At 31.6% G+C, this 22,781-nt stretch overlaps 1 protein-coding gene across 1 annotated transcript in view; it reads left to right on the top strand.

The window, feature by feature from the left end:
• Positions 1 to 22,781, top strand: part of LOC118182361 (cell adhesion molecule Dscam1-like) — a 993,488-nt gene that overhangs the window by 785,798 nt on the left and 184,909 nt on the right. Inside the window, exon 17 of the mRNA XM_085806697.1 lies at positions 16,183 to 16,417. Coding sequence (XP_085662823.1) covers positions 16,183 to 16,417 — 235 coding nt within the window. The remainder of the gene's footprint in view (positions 1 to 16,182; positions 16,418 to 22,781) is intronic.

Below are 22,781 nucleotides of genomic sequence, written 5' to 3'. Positions count from 1 at the left end.
TTCTAGCTAAATAAATCAAACATAGACGCGAGTATTATATTATAGATTTAGGTATATGTATGAAAAAAACTAAGCAGATAAATTAAACTAAGCGTTTAACGTGTGAATGGGATTCTAGATTACTATTTTGTAGAAATTAATACTTTAGATATTTATTTAAGGGCATAAATGTCTTACTAATTTTAAAATTTAGTTCCTTTCTTAATAAAATTTTAAAATTTTACTAAAGTTATGCTTTTTTTTTCTTTTCTTCGTTTATGTATTTTTTGTCAGTTTTATTTAATTTGCTGGATTTTTTTAAAATTTAAAGCACAATGTAAAGCCTTGATCAAGCTGAAAAATTTGACGTATTTACAGCTTTATATTTGATTATTTTTAACTAAATTTACATCTTAAAATATCTCTGATTTAAGAAATGTGGTCTTTTTGGTGTGGCGGAAAATTAAAAAGTGATCTTTTATTTTTTTCCACTTCAATGATATTTTAAAATACTTTTTCATATTTTCTTCATTTAATTGTAGTGTAAGATTAACATCTCGAAAGAAGAGATATGCGACAAAATTTTAAATTAATCAAAAAGGCAATTTTAGGTAGATTAGATAGATCACATATTTGCTAATGCATCTACCCACATGTATAACTCCAAGTACATCTGCTACTACGTATTAGGAATTCGTTGAGTTCTTTTAAATAATTAAGCTACATGAAACAAAGCACTTAAGCCTTTATTGCAGCTTCTAGTAAAAATTTTTATAAATGAAGATGATCAGCTAAAAGTAGCTCAAAGAACATAAAAGAGTACTATTAATTTCAGTAATGCAAAAAAAGGATTCTAAAATTTCAAAACTCCCTTCTCAGAAAACTGACAAGTTAATTATTGCAAAATTTTCGAATACTTATTTAGAAAATATTCTCCATTTTTGAAAAATATAGTGAAGAGCAAAACATGTATGCATGGAGGGAGATGGCCACCAATAAATTACAGATTTGTGCAAATAAATGTAAGTAAGTTTTATAGTAACATTAACTTTATTGAATTAATTAAAGTACAGAGTTACTTTCAAATCATATATGACACGGACTAAGATAATTAAAGTATATAGAATGCGAAAACTGCGAATTTTTTTAACTTTATAAGGTATTTCTCCCACTTTCCTAGCGTGACTTCGTGGTGTAGTGGTTCTGCACGCTGGCTCGGTATTCCAGAGGTCCGTGGTTCGATTCCCGGCGAAGGCAGTTGCTAATTTTTCGTCTTGCCTGCTTTCAAAAATATACCTAATGTCTCTATAACTTTAAAGTTTAGGCTAAACTCAAAAGGATATTTTAATTAATGCCTAAAATTACTGCTTTAATTAAATCTTACTCACTTATTAATTCAATCTTAAATATCTTATTTACTACTTAAATTTTAATTAAATCTTAGTTGAGAATATTTATTCATATGAAAAGAACAATCAAAATAAAGGGAAAGAATAAGAAAGAAATTAATTGTTGAGGGAGCTCATCAGAACGATCTAAAGACACCTGACAGCAGAAAGTGGAGGCATAATAATCTCGTTCCAAACAATTAAAACTGAATGAATAATTTCTGAAAAGGATACTGAAGCTAACCTAATGATTAGTTCATGCTATGCAAGTATTTCCTGCTAACTCAATTGCCCCAAATACAAGTGGCCTCTTGCAAACACGCAGAGCTATGCTTCTCGAATATAAGAAAGAGCCTGAATTTTATTTTTACCAAATGGCGGGCATTAACCGTTAAAGGCGTTGGCAACTACTAAGGCCGGAAGCGGTAGTCGCTTTACTATGGAGGCACCTAATAAGTGGGGCACCGTTGCCTCCTATGAGCGGACAGATAATTTACAGCCGTGCCTTCTTCAGGATTCGAACTCGGGCTCTTCGGTACGGCAGCCTAAATGACTATCTCGTCTAGGCAGCAGCCTGAAAACATTGGCAGGGAGAAAAGACTTCAATGAGGCTATGGATATCGAAGACAGCCCAACCAGTAGTCTGCAGACAGATGAGTAATAGTCATCAGCAAAAGAGCCTACCGGAGAGGTAAGCAGACGAAACCACAAGGTGATATTTCAGAAGGCACTAAATTAATTTTGAGGAATCTAGAAAAGACCAGTACTGGTATACCTGTTGGAAGTCCACAGAATAAACGCGAGTAGGACGTTTAGGAATGCATAGGAAATATCATAATGAAATTCCTGGGTCTCCTCGAAAATCCACAAAGTCTGATGAGTTTTGCGCAAGAATGCCAACTGCAAAAATATGGTCAGGCTCTATATTTCATTTAATTAGATATATCCTTCACCGGGATCAAGTACTTAATTTAAAATTGTCATTATACATTTGTTGAAAGGTAAAAATGTTAGAACACTGAAAAAACTGCTTTTCATTTGAAATTTTATATCACATCCTTTATATGTTTTACCCTTAAAATTATTTTTCTTAATAAAATAACATTAACAACGGAATTATGTGAGGAGTTTGATTTAGTAGAATCACGCGAAACGTCCTGGCTAGTTGAGTTCGCTAAAGAAAGGGATATTAAACCTGATTGTTGCTTAAACATTTTACCCTCGGTTTTTTTTCCCTATTGTTTTAGAAGCACTCGTCTTTTCTCCATGCATGAATTTACTTTTAAGGTCTTGTATTTCGATTCAGAATCTGAAAAAAACCAGTAAAAAATGAAATATGCTATAGCCTTCTGAGGATTTTGTATGTTATGATGAAAAAGGAAATAAAAATGAAGGGCAATACGTATCTACCACAGGATTAAACCTTCTGAGCCTGAGGGTCTATATATATATATATGTCGTACACTATTGATTATTAGCACAGAATCACGTTTGTCTTGAAACATTCCGTGAATACTTTGGATAATTAGACACTGGCATGATGAGCGAAATTCTTCGAAATCCTCTTATCGCTGTTTTCTTAATACTCGATTCTTTTATTCTTATTTTTAGCCTCCACGTCTCGTACGTCAGATTTTTTCATTCAATCTGATTCAGTGCATTAATAGAAATGAAAAAAATCTTTGTTATTGTAAATGAAGACATCTACAATAATTAATCGAAGGTACCAATTATTCGTTTATAAAGAAAAATCGGGTGCATTAGCTGTGGATTCAAATGAGGAAAAAGCAACTTATTACTTCTTCTCCCCCATTCACTTTGCTAATGAAATGAATAAAATACAAAAGTGTTTTTCCTCTAAACTGAAATAGTTAATATTTGAAAATTAATTTCGATTTAATGAATGTAAATAATATAACTGTTCTAATTGAATGATTTATCTGAAGTACTTAGTTTGAAATATGAAAATCAAGTACACTAAATCAATCGACTCCTACTAAGTTTGGCAATCATGATCTGATTTTAATATTGAACTGCGCTAAGCTCCTTTATTAAAAATTAGGTGAAATATCAGGCATAACCTGAGCATTATGAAGAGTATTCATTTACGTGGATGGAGGTACTCCTTCGAAATTCCGTTTTGAAGTATTCGCGATCGCTGATGCAGAGCTCATCTACATTCTGCTCTAATGGTTTTACACTGTTCTGAAAAGTTTTGCGTTCTTCTAAAGATGTAATTAATATGGGCATCATCTAAGGGTTTTATTAAGAACTTGCTTTATTATCGATTATGCCTCTTTTTGGGAAAGCACCCTCCACTTTGGCCGATTGCTTCACTATTTTCGAAATATTCGCACAAGAATTATAGAGAGGGCACTTAATTTCTTCTTAAAATTTTATATTCTTCTGGAAAATTGTATACTCTTCTCAAGAGTAGATTTACATGACGCCATCTAAATAATAAAAACTGATAGCGGGAACACCCCAACGGTGATGTGGATATTCGAATGGTGACATGATTTCAAAATTGAAACTATGTAGGTATATTGATATTTATTTTTTGTAACAAAAATATATGAATGCGTTGCTTATGTCTTCCACCGATAAGAGGAATACAAAAACGGAATCTAAAATAGCTAATGAGTATGTAAGATGGGTGTCCTGAGTGCACATTTTTAATATAAACCCCCTATTGCTTGGAATCCGCGATGTTGGTTTTACAGTATCCTATGTAGATATTATTCTTCCTGTTATTTCGAAGGGCAAACATGCAAAGTTTTATCAAGATCGAAACAAAACTGTAGATTTGTATGATTTGCCTCCTCCCCCACACAAACAAGCAAAAAAAAAGACACTGTTAATTATATTTGCATATATATATTTATATTTATATGCAAATATATATATATACGATTTTAACGAATTTTACGCAAGTCATTTTACGCTTGTAATTAATAATAACTGAAATGAATCTGTGTTTACTGCTTTTAAGTCGCTTAGTTAATTAATTAATAACTGAATAAATTTGAAAGGAAAACTAAATATCTTTCGCCTTACTGAATGGTAGCATACTTAATAATATTTTAATTTGGACTGTGGCAACACTTCTCTTCTAAATTACTGAGTTTGTTTATTAAGTTCGAAAAACAAATACGTTGCGTTTTACTGAGAGGTAAAATACTTTTTTTTAATCGAGTTTTCCGATTAAGTATGGAATGCAATTATCTAATGCTTTGCAACAAAGCAACTCAAAGCTCTTAAAATCTCTGAATTTTTAATCAAAAATTCGTTAAATTAGCGTAAAATATATGTATATAAAGAGGATGGACTATGTAGGTTTTTAGAAATCTTACGCTAACACTGACCTACTTAAGTTCGAAATTGAAACTATGTAAGTACTACTTAACTTGCCGCCAAGACACTGTACATTTAAAAACATCCATGCCTTCTCCGATATTCAAACCCGGGCCTTTAGATATCAGGACTGGCTCCCCTAACCACTTCACCGTCTGGGAGGCCAGGCCGTTTGATGTCTGTGCTATGATTCGCAACTGCTCGCACTACACTTATTGACCTCTTCTGAGATACTGCCCAAGTACGCCTGTTGCTACACTTCAGTAAACAACCTGCGCTATAACTGTATTTTCAAGTAATTTTTGGTACTTCGAGTAAATTTCTTATAAATTCATAAACAATTAATTTAAGAAAGACAACGAGAAGAGTCAAGCAATGAAGAAATTTATTAGAATCCTTACGGAGGTGAATAAAGAGATTGTTGAAAATATGAAGATGGCATGCCTATCAAGGACTTGGCTATTTTATACCCTATTAAGAACGGATTAATTATTTTCATTTTATTTCTTATCCGAAAAGTTCATTTTACGTTTAAAGATCTCTGGAACTACCGAGATACCATTGTACACGTTTTCATCTTACTATATTTCATATTTTCTATGTTATGTTTTCATACATAAAAAAAAAAGCAGTGAATAGGATTTGCTATTTTTTTTATTTTTCCTATGCAACACAGTTAAAAAACAGTTCGACGTATATTATAAAACGCACTTGTTACATTTAATGTGAAACAGAAGTTTTTAAAAATAAAATTAAATAATTAAAAATAAAAAAATCTGAAACCTTTCAGATTTCATATTACGCCCAAAGAGAATTTTTTAATTTATATTTTTAAATTTACATACATGCGCTTCGAGAACCTTTGGACTAATGTTCTCTTAGGCTAAAATATTTAAAATAGCCTATCTTTAGAATTTCCGATAGACAGTCTCGCGCGTGGAGATTTCTTTTTTTTTTTTTTTTTTTTTTTTTTTTTTTTCTGTACAGTGTTGCCATTGCTCGCTTTGAAATCGTTGATTTTGTTTATCAAAAATTCATTAATGGTTCACAAAATATGTAATACGCAATAAAACAAATTCGAAATTCAAAATTCGGATTTCCAGGCGTCCTTATTCGGGTGGAGCACAACGTTATTGAAAATTTGATGGCTCTAGAGATACCGTTGTTTTTGCACAATGCGAAAAACATGTATACATTCATGAAAATTATTTGTTATTTAATTTCTCTAAATATAATACAGGGCGATAATGTTTGGTGGCAACAGTATAAAAATTGATTCAGGCTTTTATAGTGATTTAACACAAAATTCCGTTTTGAGAAAAATATTTCTTTTGAGCTAACGCCTCTTTGGGTTAATAACTTCATTTTTATTTCTAAAATAATGGTTTTTATGCCTACATATGAAGTATTTTTTAGAAAATATCTCATTTCAAATCCCTGAATGAATTTACAGTTAAAAGCAGTTCAATGTGTATTATAAAGCACTTTTGTTACTTTTACTATAAAAGAGACGCTTCAAAAATTAAATAAAATACTAACGATTAAAATATATGCCTTAATTTTTAGTTCTAAAATAATTATTTTTAAAAATACGTAAGAAATATTTTTAAGAAAATATCTCATTTCAGAAGACTGAATGAATTTAATTAATTTTCTAAAAAATTAATCTTGTCTAAGCGCTGTAATTTCAGAATCTTATTTTAGTGCATAATTAATTATTGCTTCAAACAGAAGGATATCACATTTCCTTCAAAATCTAATCTTGTTTAAATGCGTCTATGAAATACATTAGTATCAATTACAACATTAAAATTAGTCAGAGAAAAGATAGCATATTTTTGTTTCAATATTCTAAGGAAATCCCTGTTCAAGGATTTTATTTTATGGAATTTAATATTCATAAAGTACATTTTTAATGGCAGCAGTTGCGATTACATATTTGAAATGCATTTTTTTATCTAAGCCTTAAACACTCCTTCGTAGTTTGATAAAAAATTACTCGCAAATATCTTTAAGGCAATTTCAGTGCATATTTAAACACGAGAAAGATTTGTGAGAAAAGAGCAAATCATGTACTGTTTCCAAAGGATTGTGCTCAAATAATTTAAGTTAAGACTAATACAAAACAGAGCGATTTCAGAATGTCTAGACGATCTTAAATTCATTTCTAAATATATATTGTTTCATTTTTAATAAAATTCATCGCATGAAATTTAACAGAGTTTTCATGTAATTTGAAGTAGATAAAATATCAACCATTTTTCCGAAAAGCGAAGAAGATATAATAATAGTTTGTTCTTTAATAATTTATTTACTTATGCATGAAAAGAGACAACTGTTCATTTGCAAATTAAATTATTTAAACCCTTCTAAAAACAAACATCAATATAAATAAGAAATATCTTATATCATGTTGCAAGTCTTTTTTTATTCAAAGTAAAAGTGAAATGAAATTCTCACATTTTAGCTTAAAATAAAGCGGTTGGAGATTTCACAAATATTTATTGAAGACTGAATTAATTAAAGTCAATGTAGCTATCCTTAACGAGTCACTGTTTTTAATGAATAAAGCTAAATTATTTTCCGCTCCTAAATTTTTACGAATTATTTATTATACTTATGAAGTTCCTTTGTATTAATTTATACAAAGGAATCATAATAAGTTATAATCAGTTGTAACTGATTATAATTCCTGAGCAAACTGAATTTTTATAAATTATTTATAATCAGTTATTTTGTGTTTGGGATATGTATTCTCACTTCTTCCTTTCCATTTTCCCTCCAGGATGCAAATTTAGTTACCTTGTATTTAAGATAAGACTTTTAGATTGAAAGATACCTCGTAGTACATTACTGGGTTGCTATGTTAGATAAAAAATTCTTGTCTTCGGCCATGCACTATAATTGCTGTTAGTGGAATTCCACTCCGGTTACTTCTGAGCCAACTTCGCGTTAACCTGTTTGTGTAGCCTTTGGCTACTAATTTATTTGAATTTAAATTTTGCATTTGACTTACCCCTACTTTACGTTATCTCGCCGCAAATGGTTGGCTAAATTTGTAAGCACAAGTTCTGCTTTCTGTATATGGGATATTTTCTCCCTCCTTTCCGCATGTTTTTGTGGTGCAACTAGAAGCACGCTCGACATGTATTTGGGAAGTGCGGAATTCAAACTCCGGCGAAAATATTGCGGATTTCTTCAGTTTCCTTGCTTCGAAATATTCTGTACGTACTATTGAGTAAATCGTTATCATTGAAACAAGCAGAAATTAAACAGTGTATACTTTATCATAATAAGATTAGACACTTAAACTTCTCAATGAAGGACAATCTTGGGTACTATTTCGTTTTGAGGACCGTAAAAAATTGCAGCGAAAAGGAATGCGTAAAAACGCCAAATCTAGCAAACGCGCCCATTTAACAGCGTGCCAAATCTAGCGTACGCGCTGATTTCAAATTGCGTAAGTTTAGATAGTTCTATATTTCTTAAGACACCATTGAAATACTAGTTTAATTTTTAAATCCTTTTTTGATATCCTATGGGTTAAACAATTTGGGAATTTCCCATGACGAAAAGTCTGCAATCCATGTACACATCGACCTATTTTCACTTAAAAAAAAAAAATTCCCAGAATTGGACAAAAATGGCACTGCGCACACCCTTGACTTTATCTACGTACACATCGGCCTATTTTCACTTAAAAAGTAAAAGAAAATTGACAAAAATCCAATTGTTTTTTTGCCCTTGTAAAATGCTCCAAACAAATAAGTGGGCGATTCTGCACATTACCGAGAATTTTTTCAAAGAAAAGGTATCATTCATTATAGAAAATTATGTTTGAATAACCAACGAGATGAAATTATGCTTTAGCGATAACTCGGTAGCGAAATAGCACGGCAGAAATCCATTCAGTTATGTTTAGCTTTTTTTTATATAAATTATAATAATGATTTGAAATAGTTATTTACTCTTATGCTTCCATTCAGTTATGTCTAGCCTTTTTTATATAAATTATAATAATAAAAAGTATTATATGAAATTAACCTTTCATCTAAATTAAAACAATAATCTTCAATAAGTTATTTACTATTATACTTGCTTTATTGCTTTAGGGTTGCCACAATTATTTTTTGTAACACTGGCATCAACAATAGTTTGGCGATTTTTTACAGTCCTCAAAACGGAATAGTACCCAATCTTGAGATCAGGTGTTTTGCCCCTTAAGGAGCATGTGTCGTCTTCAGAAATACTTTTCTGACAGATAGCTAACTAAAAGAATATATTGCCTATGATTATGTATTACTTAGCAAGTGATATTGCGTATGAATATGTATTACTTAGCAAGTGATATTGCGTATGATTATGTATTACTTAGCAAGTGATAGTGCGTATGATTATGTATTACTTAGCGAGTGATAGTGCGTATGATTATGTATTACTTAGCAAGTGATATTGCGTATGATTATGTATTACTTAGCAAGTGATAGTGCGTATGATTATGTATTACTTAGCAAGTGATAGTGCGTATGATTATGTATTACTTAGCAAGTGATATTGCGTATGATTATGTATTACTTAGCAAGTGATAGTGCGTATGATTATGTATTACTTAGCAAGTGATATTGCGTATGATTATGTATTACTTAGCAAGTGATATTGCGTATGATTATGTATTACTTAGCAAGTGATATTGCGTATGATTATGTATTACTTAGCAAGTGATATTGCGTATGATTATGTATTACTTAACAAGTGATATTGCGTATGAATATGTATTACTTAGCAAGTGATATTGCGTATGATTATGTATTACTTAGCAAGTGATATTGCGTATGATTATGTATTACTTAGCAAGTGATATTGCGTATGATTATGTATTACTTAGCAAGTGATATTGCGTATGATTATGTATTACTTAGCAAGTGATATTGCGTATGAATATGTATTACTTAGCAAGTGATATTGCGTATGATTATGTATTACTTAGCAAGTGATATTGCGTATGATTATGTATTACTTAGCAAGTGATAGTGCGTATGATTATGTATTACTTAGCAAGTGATATTGCGTATGATTATGTATTACTTAGCAAGTGATAGTGCGTATGATTATGTATTACTTAGCAAGTGATATTGCGTATGATTATGTATTACTTAGCAAGTGATATTGCGTATGATTATGTATTACTTAGCAAGTGATTTTGCGTATGATTATGTATTACTTAGCAAGTGATATTGCGTATGATTATGTATTACTTAGCAAGTGATATTGCGTATGAATATGTATTACTTAGCAAGTGATATTGCGTATGATTATGTATTACTTAGCAAGTGATATTGCGTATGATTATGTATTACTTAGCAAGTGATATTGCGTATGATTATGTATTACTTAGCAAGTGATATTGCGTATGATTATGTATTACTTAGCAAGTGATTTTGCGTATGATTATGTATTACTTAGCAAGTGATATTGCGTATGATTATGTATTACTTAGCAAGTGATATTGCGTATGATTATGTATTACTTAGCAAGTAATATTGCGTATGATTATGTATTACTTAGCAAGTTATATTGCGTATGATTATGTATTACTTAGCAAGTTATATTGCGTATGATTATGTATTACTTAGCAAGTGATATTGCATATTTTGCATGTATAATAGTGATATGATCAAGGCAAAACAGGAACATACAAAATAAGACAGAAAATTAGCAAAGCAATCACCTTGTATTTGGCCTTTGTTATCAAAACTCTCAGTTTCGAGCGAAACCAGGTACAGTTCCCTCTTCATCAGGATCAAAGAAACAAAGCGAACAAAATAGTAGCGACAGAAATAATAACTAGCATTTTCGAAAGCTAATCATAGTTGCAAATTTTATAATAATTTTGATTCTGGGATTTGCAAAAATTATCCAGAAAGTTTCTTCCATTCGCGAACTGTATTTTCATGAAGCTTTTCATAACACAAAGATTTATGTTGTTTAGTTAATGTCTTTAATTCCAACCAATCCTTCCTAACGTTTTTAAAATTTTATTAGCTTAAATTTTCAATTTTTACTGCTATTTCTCTCGGCATTGGCGCTATTTCGCGTTCGCATTACTCATTTTGGGTATAAATACAACTGTGGCTTTCCCTTTGTTGTTCCTGATGAAGAGACACCTGCACCTGTTTGCCCTCGAAATCAATAAAGGCTTCACTAAAATGTACGCCAAACATAAGGTTGTTGATTTGCTATGACGCCAAACGTGGCTCAATTTATTAATAAAATAAAAGAATCATTCGTTAGTAAATTTATACTGAATGAGTTTTAAAAATACAGATAAAGAAATAAAAACAGACAACTTTAATAGTCAGTTATTTTTTGCTTTCATTTCAAACACATTTTTCACTCAACATTCATATTAGCTTTAAAATTTCTTCCCGAATTTATTCTTCCCTAAAGGCCGTTTGTCAACCGAAACAATTTTCTTCATGGGAATTCATGTAAAATGGATTATTTCTTTTCTGGACCATATATGATGGCTTATTTAAATGTTACAACAGTACACTGTGATCACGTTCAAAACCTAAAACCAGTATAAATCAGTAATTACGAAACAGAAAAGATAAACACAATATTAAACAGATAAAACAAGAGGAAACTTAATTTAATTTTGCTGTTCCTGTAAGAAAAAGAGTGGACGACATAAGCGGAAAATGCAGAAGAAGATATCTTACCGTTTGAGCATCAAATTCCCTTCCATAGAAGCAGCTTTCCTTTTCTTTGCCTCTAAGTGCCTTTCTACTCTGCCTTAGACTCACTGATTCTCTGTTTCAGTTAAAATTTGTTCAATGTGATTAGTTTTTGACTACGTTTTAAAATGTTTCTAATGTGAGACCATTATCATTGAAATTGCTTAAATTGTAGCTTGCTATTGGATTATTAGAATTATATCATCTCGCGAAAACCCTGAATCTTCTCCCATTTCGCTAGGTTTAAATCCCTGAATCTTCTCTCATTTACACTAGGTTTTACACTACACAGAGAGCTAGAATAATATTTTTGTTCCTTTTCTTCAGAATACATTGCGTTCCATAATCGCAGTTTTGTTACAGTTTCTGAAATTTTTATAGTTCTTCCCTGTTGACCTTAGTTTTATAGTCCTCTAGTAACTTCTTCAGTTCTTCATTGTTAACTTCCTAGCCCATGGTTTTTCCAAAAGACTCGCTATCATAATTACAAAAAAAAAAAAAAAAAGTATCGTTAGCTCTCAAAATATCTGCCTGTAACCCCTCAATCTGAACACACCAGCTCGAATTCATGAACCTGAGAGTCAAATGCTAGGCTTTGATAAACCATTGAAAATATTAAAATGATGTTTTTGGCAAATTCTGAGTATTAAATATTTTCCAAAGATTACCTTAAAACACCTAGGAAAATTATGTTGCTGACCTGAGTGTCCGTAATTTGAGAACATTCGTATTCCGAAGCTTTTTTTTATTCAAATAATTTATTCACAAACGGTATTGTTTGTAAAGTGAGTCCTTCGTGATCTGAGTTCTACTATATCACTCTGGACACCGATGTTCAGGAAAAGGTTTCTTGATTTCTTTTGCATGCCTGAATTTTCTCTAAAGATCTGCTAACATACATTTTGCACCATTCTTCATTTGTTTTAGGATCTTTTATGGAATTTTCAGCATTCTCTTAATTTTCAAATTCAGCAATAAAATTTAAAACTTTTATCATTTATTTCGGTACACAGTGTGAATTCACGAATTGCAATAGAGTATTATTGCAATTCATGAATTGCATTAAGCGCTACTGCTTGTGCATTTGCTAAATTCAACAAATTCACTATTTTTCATAACTTTATTGAAGAATTCAGTTATATAGTTATAATGTATGATATTGCCACTAAAAGTAGTGTTGTGATTGAATCAATATGTTAATTCATTACATATGCCAATTCTTGGAATGATTTTTTATAGGCAACCTTCTTACTTCGCATGAAAGCCCCATGTAATAGCTGAATAAGTGAAGTTGCGTTAAGGAAAAAAATACATACTTTAATCAAATTTCGCTTTTAAATGTGTAGGATATTATATTACTTTAGCCATTAGCAGATGTTTTTCTATTTTGTTTGATCATGTAAGTAAATTTTGTTTGCGCTAAAGAAATTAACCAACCAGTCATTGTGCTCACTCATGCATGCTTTTTGTTGGATCTCCTTTCAGTTGGGATAACTCAGTTAGGCTAATTGGGATAACGTTTTTAAAGCGAAAAAAATGGGTTTAATTATTTATTTATTTTTCAGTTACAAGTACCTCCGCAGAATGTCCTTCCATACTTCAAAACAGCAAAGCTCCTTACAATAAGCCGCGCATTTCTTCCTTAGAATGAAGTAAACTACTAAAAATTGCTACTTCATAAAGACTACATGCAATACACGTCAAATTTGCGTTAAAGCTACTAAATTCTGGAATATACAAATGATTAGCATTCCAATGCATGAGCATTAAGCCGGTATGAGTAAATCCATCTTACACATTGCGTATAAATACAGAAGATTTTACACTAGGTTTCTCATTAGGAAACCGCATTTGAAAGTTGATGTTTTGTGTAAAGAACGAGTTATGCCTCGTGTAAGGAGAAGATCACAGATATGTGTATATATCCCACTATCACTCCCACTATCACGTGCCGAAATTCGATTGTAGCAGAAAGGAGCTTATCAAGACTGCTATTTATCGTTCCCTTACATTGGTGTTGGTTGGAATGGCATGACTGTCAGCCGAATATGGAATCAATAAGTACAGAAGGGCCATACCGAACACCATGCCGGAACTCAGTGATCCCGAGTTACTAATGTCTAAGAGGATAGATATGCTGTCCTCTCAGCCTTGCGGGATTGTAGAACCACATCCTGTATACTCAGTCAAGAACGTAGCCCAGTCAAGGACGACAATTGTCTGCACTCACAGTGAGACGACGTTTACAGCTGCGCAGATCGTCAACATGGGGATCATTGTTGTAGTTTACCGAACACTACAGCATAGAGAGGCTTATCTATACGGCTTGCCGGACAGTGCGAAGACGTTTGCAGCACCGCGGGACTGTAACCACGACGACCATCATTGTGACTTTCCTTGAGACAGGCACACGTGCAGTGGTGCAACGACAGACGACATTGGACACAAGAATAGTACCATGTCGTCTTTTCAGAAAGGTACCAGTTCTATGTACAGTAGCATGACGGAAAGAATCATGTAGATCCCGTGGGGTTGCATACACTGGCTTAATATTATACTATGAGAGCAACGACTCTGTGGTCCCAATATATGGGCCCGGTTTCTGATGCCGCAAGGGGCATTTAGTGCTGTTCTGAAAGGCAGGTGGCTTCGGCTTTTCGAGTAGGCTGGCACGGCGACCGCGTTATGTGTTGAGCCTTCTGAGCACAACAAGCCGTGTCTGAAATGGGGATTAATTAATAGGCGCGCCTTGTTCTGCAACCTTAAATAGATTGCGGTAAATGTAATCGATCATATCCGTGTGTCGATAGGCAGAGGAGAACGAGAATGTTGACAACTTGTATTTCGTCATCGTCATACGGACCCTGCACCCACTGTACTGGTAGGGGATACCACTGGGTATACTACATCCTGGTCTCCTTTTTTAGCATAGCTTACATAATGTGGACAACCGCCGTTACGTTTCTGATGTGTAAAGGCCCTTGACGGCCCTTATGCCCTCATTCAACAGCATAGTGCACGATCGCACGTTGCTCGTGATATTCTGACCTTTCTCGGAATGAGAGCGTCGATTGTTGTCCTGGCTATCATGTTCTTAAATTCTCTTAACCATTGAGAATGTCTGGTTACTGAAAGACTGGCGCACCATTACTAATCAGCCTCTACGATTAAGGTATTCTGGCACAGAGATGAAGCTGTATAGTATAAAGTACCCATATCTGTCATCTAAAATCAGTTCAATTTGATGCTTATCAGAATTACAGGCTTTATTATTGCCAGAGGTGGTAGTTCCAAAACGCCAACTGCAAATTTAGTCATATCTTCCTCTCGTTATATTGCATATGTACAATAATAAATAGGATTCAACTCTTTGGTATTTTTCCTGGCGTAGACATTTTAATGGCCAGTAGTATGTTTTCATTTATGACACTTTGACTAACAAATTTGACTTATTTCCATGACATAATCATGGCAAATCTCATTTTTTTCGAACCAATCAGCAATATTTAAAAGCTTTGTTGATTTAAACTTAATTCAGACTTTCTTGAAAGGTATGTTATACTTTAGGCAGGCACATAGCAGTGATATAAATGATGCAAACAGGTCTGAGCAAAAACAGACATATTTACATTTTGCGGTAGATATCTTTTAAATGTAATTAAGAGAAATCTTCAATTAAGGGTTCTTCAGGTTTAATGATAATCTATGTTATTCCTATAGAAATGAAAAAAAAATACTAAAATAAAGCAATTCAAAATCTAATATAGTTGCGTGCTGATCGGAACAAAAAGTGGTGGTAATAACGCACAATAAAATGAAAAATAAGTTTAAAATTCATCACGTATTCATTTCGGAATAACCACATGCAAAAATAATAAAAATAATAATAATAATAAACGATGGGAAACTGCAAGAAATAGGGACCAAAACCCAAAATGAAAAATGAAATTAACATTTTTGGCTACATTTTATCATATACATATATATATATATATATATATATATATATATATAATAAACAAGTGTTAATACTATATTCTGATTTAATTATTACCTCTTGAGATGTATATGCTATATATACATGTATGGATTACAAACAAGAATTACTAACAAATTCTAATTTAATTATTATCTCTTAAGACGTATGGGCTATATGTATATGTACACCATTACGGATTTAACAAAAACAAACGGAAACATGACAAATAAATTCCATTTTAAAAATTTTAGCTCATTAGTTTTTAATTTTTACCCTATTCCTTCCATCTTACCAACTTGACACTTGCAATTATTTTTGAATTAAATTGAATTTAGGTATTTTCTACGTTTAATCACAGTTTACTAATTCACTGATTTATGCTTTTATTAGTTCTTATTGTTTTGGAAAGTATCAAATCTTAGTAGTATTTTTGTAATAATTATTACCATTTAATTAATACTGCATTTGCGATTAATTATTAATTATTGGAGTTATTAATTAGTTTTCAACTTAGTTATTAAATTAAATGTAATTGCTTTACGTGTAAATATCTATAGATATATACACTAATTGTATAAATATTATTATTACTAATATATTAACATATGTTGTATTGTGACGCATACAAATATTTATGACCGTATCATTTTACAAATGGTTAGTGAATTCATATTTACATTTTTTTCATAAGTTTTAATAAGATTGTCTCTAAGCGAAAAAGTAAAATTATTATTTTTTGTTTTAGATACCCAATGATGATGAGCCAGACAGTATAGATGGATATTACGTCGGTTATAAATCTCACAGCAAATCCGAGCCATATAATTTCAAGGCTGTCAATGTGTCAAATACGAGAAGTCCTTATTTTGTTGTTGTGGATCTATCACCTCTTACAGATTATAGCATTATAGTACAGGCTTATAATGGTAGAGGAGCTGGACCACCATCAGAACCTGTCATTGTTCGCACGCTAGAATTCGGTAAAAAATATTCAGAAAATTTTATTTCCTGATCCTTTAAATATTTTCAAAGCATTGCAATCCCCAGTCAAAAACTATTTGTGTCTCGTAATAATTTTATATATTTATTGATTTACAATATATTTCCATTATAATGGATTGGCTTATAATGTTTCATAATTACTGCTGTTTTTCAATAATATTTGCATCGATTTAAAAGTAAATGCTAGTAATTCGACCCGACTTCAAATATCGGAAGAAGGGATAAAATACTGACTAGTCGTTTCTGCGATTTTCTCTATGTGTACTGTTAATATAAGTTAGGTTACTTTTTTATAATTTTGGATCTATTATATTTCAGTTAGGACAAAAAATTTATTACATTTCAGTTATCACTGAGGCTATCTACACGAGAAAGGGATGTCTTCCTGGAAAATTTCCTAAGAAGAATTGATTTGTATTCACGTTTTCCATATGGGGATTAAGCAATTTTCTTTTGAACGTCGTCCACATTACTCCTTCCTTATACAAAGAGCCTTACTGCAAAAGTTCTGAAGGAAGGTGTTCATTTTCAAGTTATACGGGGAAAATCGCGTAAACATCCATGCAACCTGTTTGCAGGATTTAATCCTGGGTCGAAATTCTAGTACTCAGTGCCCTTACCCGCACAGCCGTTGTTGGACACTTTTACCTTAAAATGCCTTCTCCTTAGGCAGAGAGCTCGGACTGAAAGATATTATTACAGTGTATCTTACTATAATAATATTTTCCAGTTCGATCCAACTCTAAGTATTACTACGAACGAAATAGCATTTAAATATGCACAATAATATCATAATAATATAGTAGTCATAAAAGTTTTGTAATTACGATTATATTTTCATTATATTTTATTGATGTATACGCAATTTCAGTGCCGAATTCTGAAGTTTGTCTCAAAAAAGTGATAAATACTAATAAAAACATATTAGAAGCAACCAATAATAAAATTAATAAAATTTTTCAGTTGTTGGTACTAAAATGTTACAAATTATTGCTATTAGTTTGTTAGAAATGATGGTAAAGCAATAAGAATAGAAAACAAAACTTCGCATTGACTTTCTGAATTTTAATTTATTATAAAAAGAAATTTTACTTTAGGAACAGTTATTTACTGTTTAAAACTTAAAAAAACCTATTGTATGCCTACTTAGAGATATTTAAATATTTAATAGGAGGCTGTAAATTTGTCATTAAACTTACAATTCACACAGAGCATTTTTAGGATTACTTACGAGTTTGATTTTGCAGCCGAAAAAAGCTTTACTTTAAGCATAAATAGGTTAACGTGTAATTGCTTATGAATTTTTCATTTATAAAAGCATTTCGGCAACTATAAAACAAAAAAGTGTTCTTTTAAATATTTTCTCTGACTTTACTGCAGTACGAAACTTATTATGTAAACTACTAAAAACGGAAATTGCGTTCTTGTATCTGTTGTTCATGATGCAAAAATTACTTTTCTACTCGACGATGAATCGACGCCTTTTCTTTTCGTCGGTAATTTCTAATGAAATTTACATGTACTTAACGCTGAAAATTTCTTTTACCTCAACTGATGTATCGCATATTTTTATTTGCTCAACTAGGAAACTCTGTTAAACTCTTTTTAATTTAATTGTTAGTAGGTTGCTTTTGATTACTAATAATTAATTGCTTGTTTGTAAAATAAAATAACACAGTTTCATAGCTCTAACCTAAGCTTAATGTTAAATTCAGACTTAATTCTTTTATTGGAAGTTTAAATACGTAATTTTAAAAATAATGTTTGCTTATCTACGTGTATTTCTCTTTCATTACTGTGAAAGACATTTGGATAACGTTTCTAAAAGTCGAATTAACACATTAAAATTCGATGCTAACTAAAATATTAATATTCGGTGCTGTAAAATATAAAAATGAGACAGCTATTAAGACACAAAAAATTAATTACTAAAATTTTTAAAAAGCATTAAATGATACATAACTTTTGATTTAATATAGAGAATTTTTATGATATATTATCAGCTACAGATTAGCGGATCGTATATAATTAAACGAATTATCAAAAAAGTCATTTTGATTTTTAGTGTGAATTAAACTTAACTATTTCTATACAAAAAATTTGCTTCAATCAATCATGTATCTTCCTGTCATTTCGATGACATCCTAATAACCTTCTTAATTTCATCATTTCGCGGTCATAGAACTTCTTGTCTTTATCAGCAAAAACTAAATTAAGTGCGATTACAAGTTATTGTTATTATTGAAATTTTTACCATATAAAAGTTTTGTAAACTTCGAAATAAATGATAGTCCCATGATGAAAGGTCGGAGTTATATAGGGGATGTGACATCACTCCCCAACTAAGCTCCAATAATTTTGTACTTTTGCTAAAGTTGTGTGAGGCCTTGCACTCTCATGGTGGAATACGATTCCTTTTTGTGATTTGCCAATTCTGGCTTTTTCTGTTTTATTATTTCCTCCAGTTTCATAGGTGGTTTGCATAAAACATCTGAGTTTATCATTTTGTTGCTCGAAAACAGCTGAAAATACACAACATCTTTATTATCCCATCAAATTCACGGCATGAGCATTTTCTGCTGCGATTTAGCTTTCGATATAATTTGTGCTGATTCATCATTCTTGGATCATGATCTTTCTCGATTAATGTTATTACAGACAATCCATTTTTCATCGGATGACTCCCTGCAAAAAAAGGTCGATTGCATTACGTTTGAAATGCAATCTAATTTTATTGTATCGGAAATATTGATTTGTTGTGTTAAGTGAATTTCTTTAACTTCATGCGGAACTCGAATATCGAGCTTTTTAAGAAGTCTTAAGCATCTTATAGGAATTTCATTTCTTGTGTGACATAGTTAACCTTTTTGCAATCACTCGCACACTTATATACCGGTTCGAATCAATTATTGCTTTAATTTTGTCATCATCAACTTCAGAAAATCGACTAGAACGCTATCATTCTTCAAGTGAAAAATCGTTAGAACGATTTTTTAGACCAGTTTTGACACATGCATTCTGCTAAACAATCATCAGCATAAACTTCACATATCTTTTAGTAAGTGTCAGCTTTTTCCTTACCTTTTATGAAAATAAAAAAGAAATATGTTGAAAACATTTATTTTGCACCCGCGTTAAAATTGACCATCAACTAAGAGTTGTAAAGAAACATTCACAGGAATTTGCTTCTATGGCAACCTATCTTCTATGGTAATCTATTACCAAATTTCAAAAGAAAAAAATTATAATACTATCAGAAAAATAACAAAACGACCATAGCGCTCGCTATCTATTTGTGCAAACCGGAATTACTTTCTTACCAATCCAATATTTAATCTTATACATAAATGTAATAAAGGCTACACGGCTTTCGAAATTTGCAGCTAATTTGTACCCTTATAATTAAAATTATTGCATTTTTTTAATCGTCCTACCTTTTCCTTGGTGCTTTTAATAAATTTTCTAGCGTTCTTTGTTTCATATGAATATGCAATATTACTACAGTATCAGCAGATAAATAGTTTCAGGTTATACAACGGATACGTGAAATTACAGATAATACCAACCTCTATGTAAAAGAGAATATTCATCCAAAATACATAAATTCTCTGAAAATTAATTGATGAGTATGGCATGGTAAGACATAATCAACATTAATAAGTGATAATAAATCATACTGTATGCGATATTGCTTTACATGTGATATTATTAATTTAGGAATGGAGAATTTTCGGTACATCGCGCTATATTCTTTCTCTCAACTACAGTGTATTAAATAAGAAATTCGGAAAAATTTAAGCTGACACGTAACTGGCGAATCAAAATTAGGACATGTAGTTTCTTTATTATATAATACAATTAACGTTTTCGAGAGATAGTAGCGAATAAAAGTCTTTCTTTTTTCAACAAAGCAATTAAAACACTTTTTATGGCTGCAAATTTTACAATGAAAATAATGTGTACATGCATAGTATACAATAAGGAAATTTCGCTTTTAGTAAAAGGCATTAACTTTGTTAGATTTCGTGTTAGTTAACCAGTTACAATCAAAACTCGCTTATAACGAAATTGACAGCGATATTTGCTCGTTATAACTGAGTGCTCTTAAAAAAAGGGTTCGTTAAAAGTATATAAAAATTTCTTCATACTTAGTATATTATTATATATATTTTATTTATTTTTTTTTATTTCTGTATAGCACGAAAGAAGTTAACTTGTTTTGAACTGCCTTATTATCTCTTTCTTATGTTATTATTCTTCGGAAAACACTTCTTAACATGAAAAACATCGTCATTTGCACTCCTGCTTTCGAATAAAGTTTGAAGTTTTTCTCAGAACTCAGAAAGCTATCGAGTATCTTGAAGGCGGTTCAGTTTAAAATTCTTTATATCCGTCTTTGTCATCGTCGCTTTCATTATTTTTTCATATGCTTTAGCTTGAATTTCAGCTACGATATCCTCAGGAGTAGATATCTTGGAAGTGAAAATATTGAATTCAACAGATACATAATTTTCAAATTCTTCTCTACTCGTCCAAACTTTCCAAAACGTCTAGTTCTTCTTCTTCCTCAGTGATTTGTGCTCTTGAGAAATGTGCAATCCAGGCTTACGGATTGCAATTGATTATGCATGTTGATGTAACTCTTTCCCGTGCATCGTTCCTCAAATCTATCGCTTCGGGTACGATTACATTAGCATTTAAGGTTATTCCTTTTTTTTCTATCGAGAAGCATAAAATTCAAGTGTTTACGAAAGTTTGTTCTGAAACTTCTAATGATTCCTTGGTCCATAGGCTCGATAACAATTGTAGAATTCGGTGGTAAATATACAATTCTGGTCGCTCCTCGGGATAAAAAACAAAAAAAGTCGTTGTCAGATGTTTGCAGGATTTATGACTCATCACTAACTTTTGGGTGATTTCGGAATATTAAGGAAATTTTTCCAAGAAAGACTTAGCGGAGCTGGAGCGGTGGAAGTCAAATGAATCACAAAACTATTGCTTGCTGTAAGCGGTGTTTGCGCGTTGAAAACGAGTTATGCTTCCATAGACTTACCAACCAAGTATTTCGGATGTCCTGGTTAGATCTGGGTTCTCGTTAAATCAGGGATCATTATAAACAAGTTGTACTATATTATCATTTGAATCTTACTTTAACAACTTCTTTCCGCAGCTCCTCTTCAGAAAGCAAATTAATTATTGCGTATTTAACCCTAGTTAGTGTTTCTAGCAGCTCTGCGTTATATTACCTCCAGCTGTGCAGAAGCTATTCCGGCTTTCACAAAATACTATCCGACGTTTGAAATACGCAGCGATAATTATCTTGAGCCAGCTTAAATAATCTATTGTGTGTGTAGTGTCAAACTAGGCTATCTAATACTAACTTAAAAACCCGAAAGTTGCGGATGTCAGTCTGTAGCACAAGAATTGCCTTTTGTTCATTTTAAGACTTAAGTAAAAAATCTGATGTAGCCACCACATGATTTCCTTGTACGGCGTATCAAATTATGCACATTTTCTGCTGACCTTCATTTAAATTTATTTCCTCGAATTTCATTAGAGGTAGATTTCTTATTCAATGAATTCCTTTCTCACTTCGCGGCATCGCAAAAATATATAAAACTTATAGAAAAACCTAAAATACCAAATGCAGTTAAAGAAAAACAAATTTTGTAATTAAGATTAGAAAAGTTACACCAAAACAAGCAATTAGGCTCACGAGCAAAAAGACAAAATTTCAGTGCGCAATCATTTAAAATTAACTCTTGGTCCCAATGCGCAAGAAGACATTGAAATTTGGACCCTAACTGACTTAATACAGCATACTATTAAGAATTTCCAATGTAAACAAATATCTGACACGTTACTCGCATAAGAATGTGAGTATATATATACACTAGTAACCATTAAGTAAGGAAAATTCACAGAAATGATGATTACTCAAAAGGTTACATGTAGAATTTAATGAAACGGACCCACAGTATTCAACTCATAGTAAGGTAAAAAATAACATGAGAGAAATTACCAGACAGTTATGATGGTATAAAAAGCAGCATTTGTGTAAGCAACTCAGAACAACTCTCAGAATCCTGCATGAAAACTGTTTTTAGGATATATATGGAAATACATATTCACCCTTGTTAAAGTATGGATTTACCTAAATAACTGAAAAAGAAAAAACTCTGAAAGCTTTCAGATTTTATATTGCGCCTAAAGGGTAATTTTTTTTTCATTTACACCATTTCAGTTAATGTCCCTTTGAGCCGAAAATATTTAAAAACAGCATATCTTTATAATTTCCGATGGACAGTCTCGAGCGTTAGAGGGAATTTTTTTTCCGAATAG

Source organism: Stegodyphus dumicola, chromosome 12 (genome assembly GCF_044657685.1).
Source record: "Stegodyphus dumicola isolate Sdum_Otavi_A_Nest chromosome 12, ASM4465768v1".
Classification (NCBI taxonomy): Eukaryota; Metazoa; Arthropoda; class Arachnida; order Araneae; family Eresidae; genus Stegodyphus; species Stegodyphus dumicola.
The sequence above is the reverse complement of the archived record's forward strand: the minus strand, read 5'-3'. Positions and strand labels throughout refer to the sequence as shown.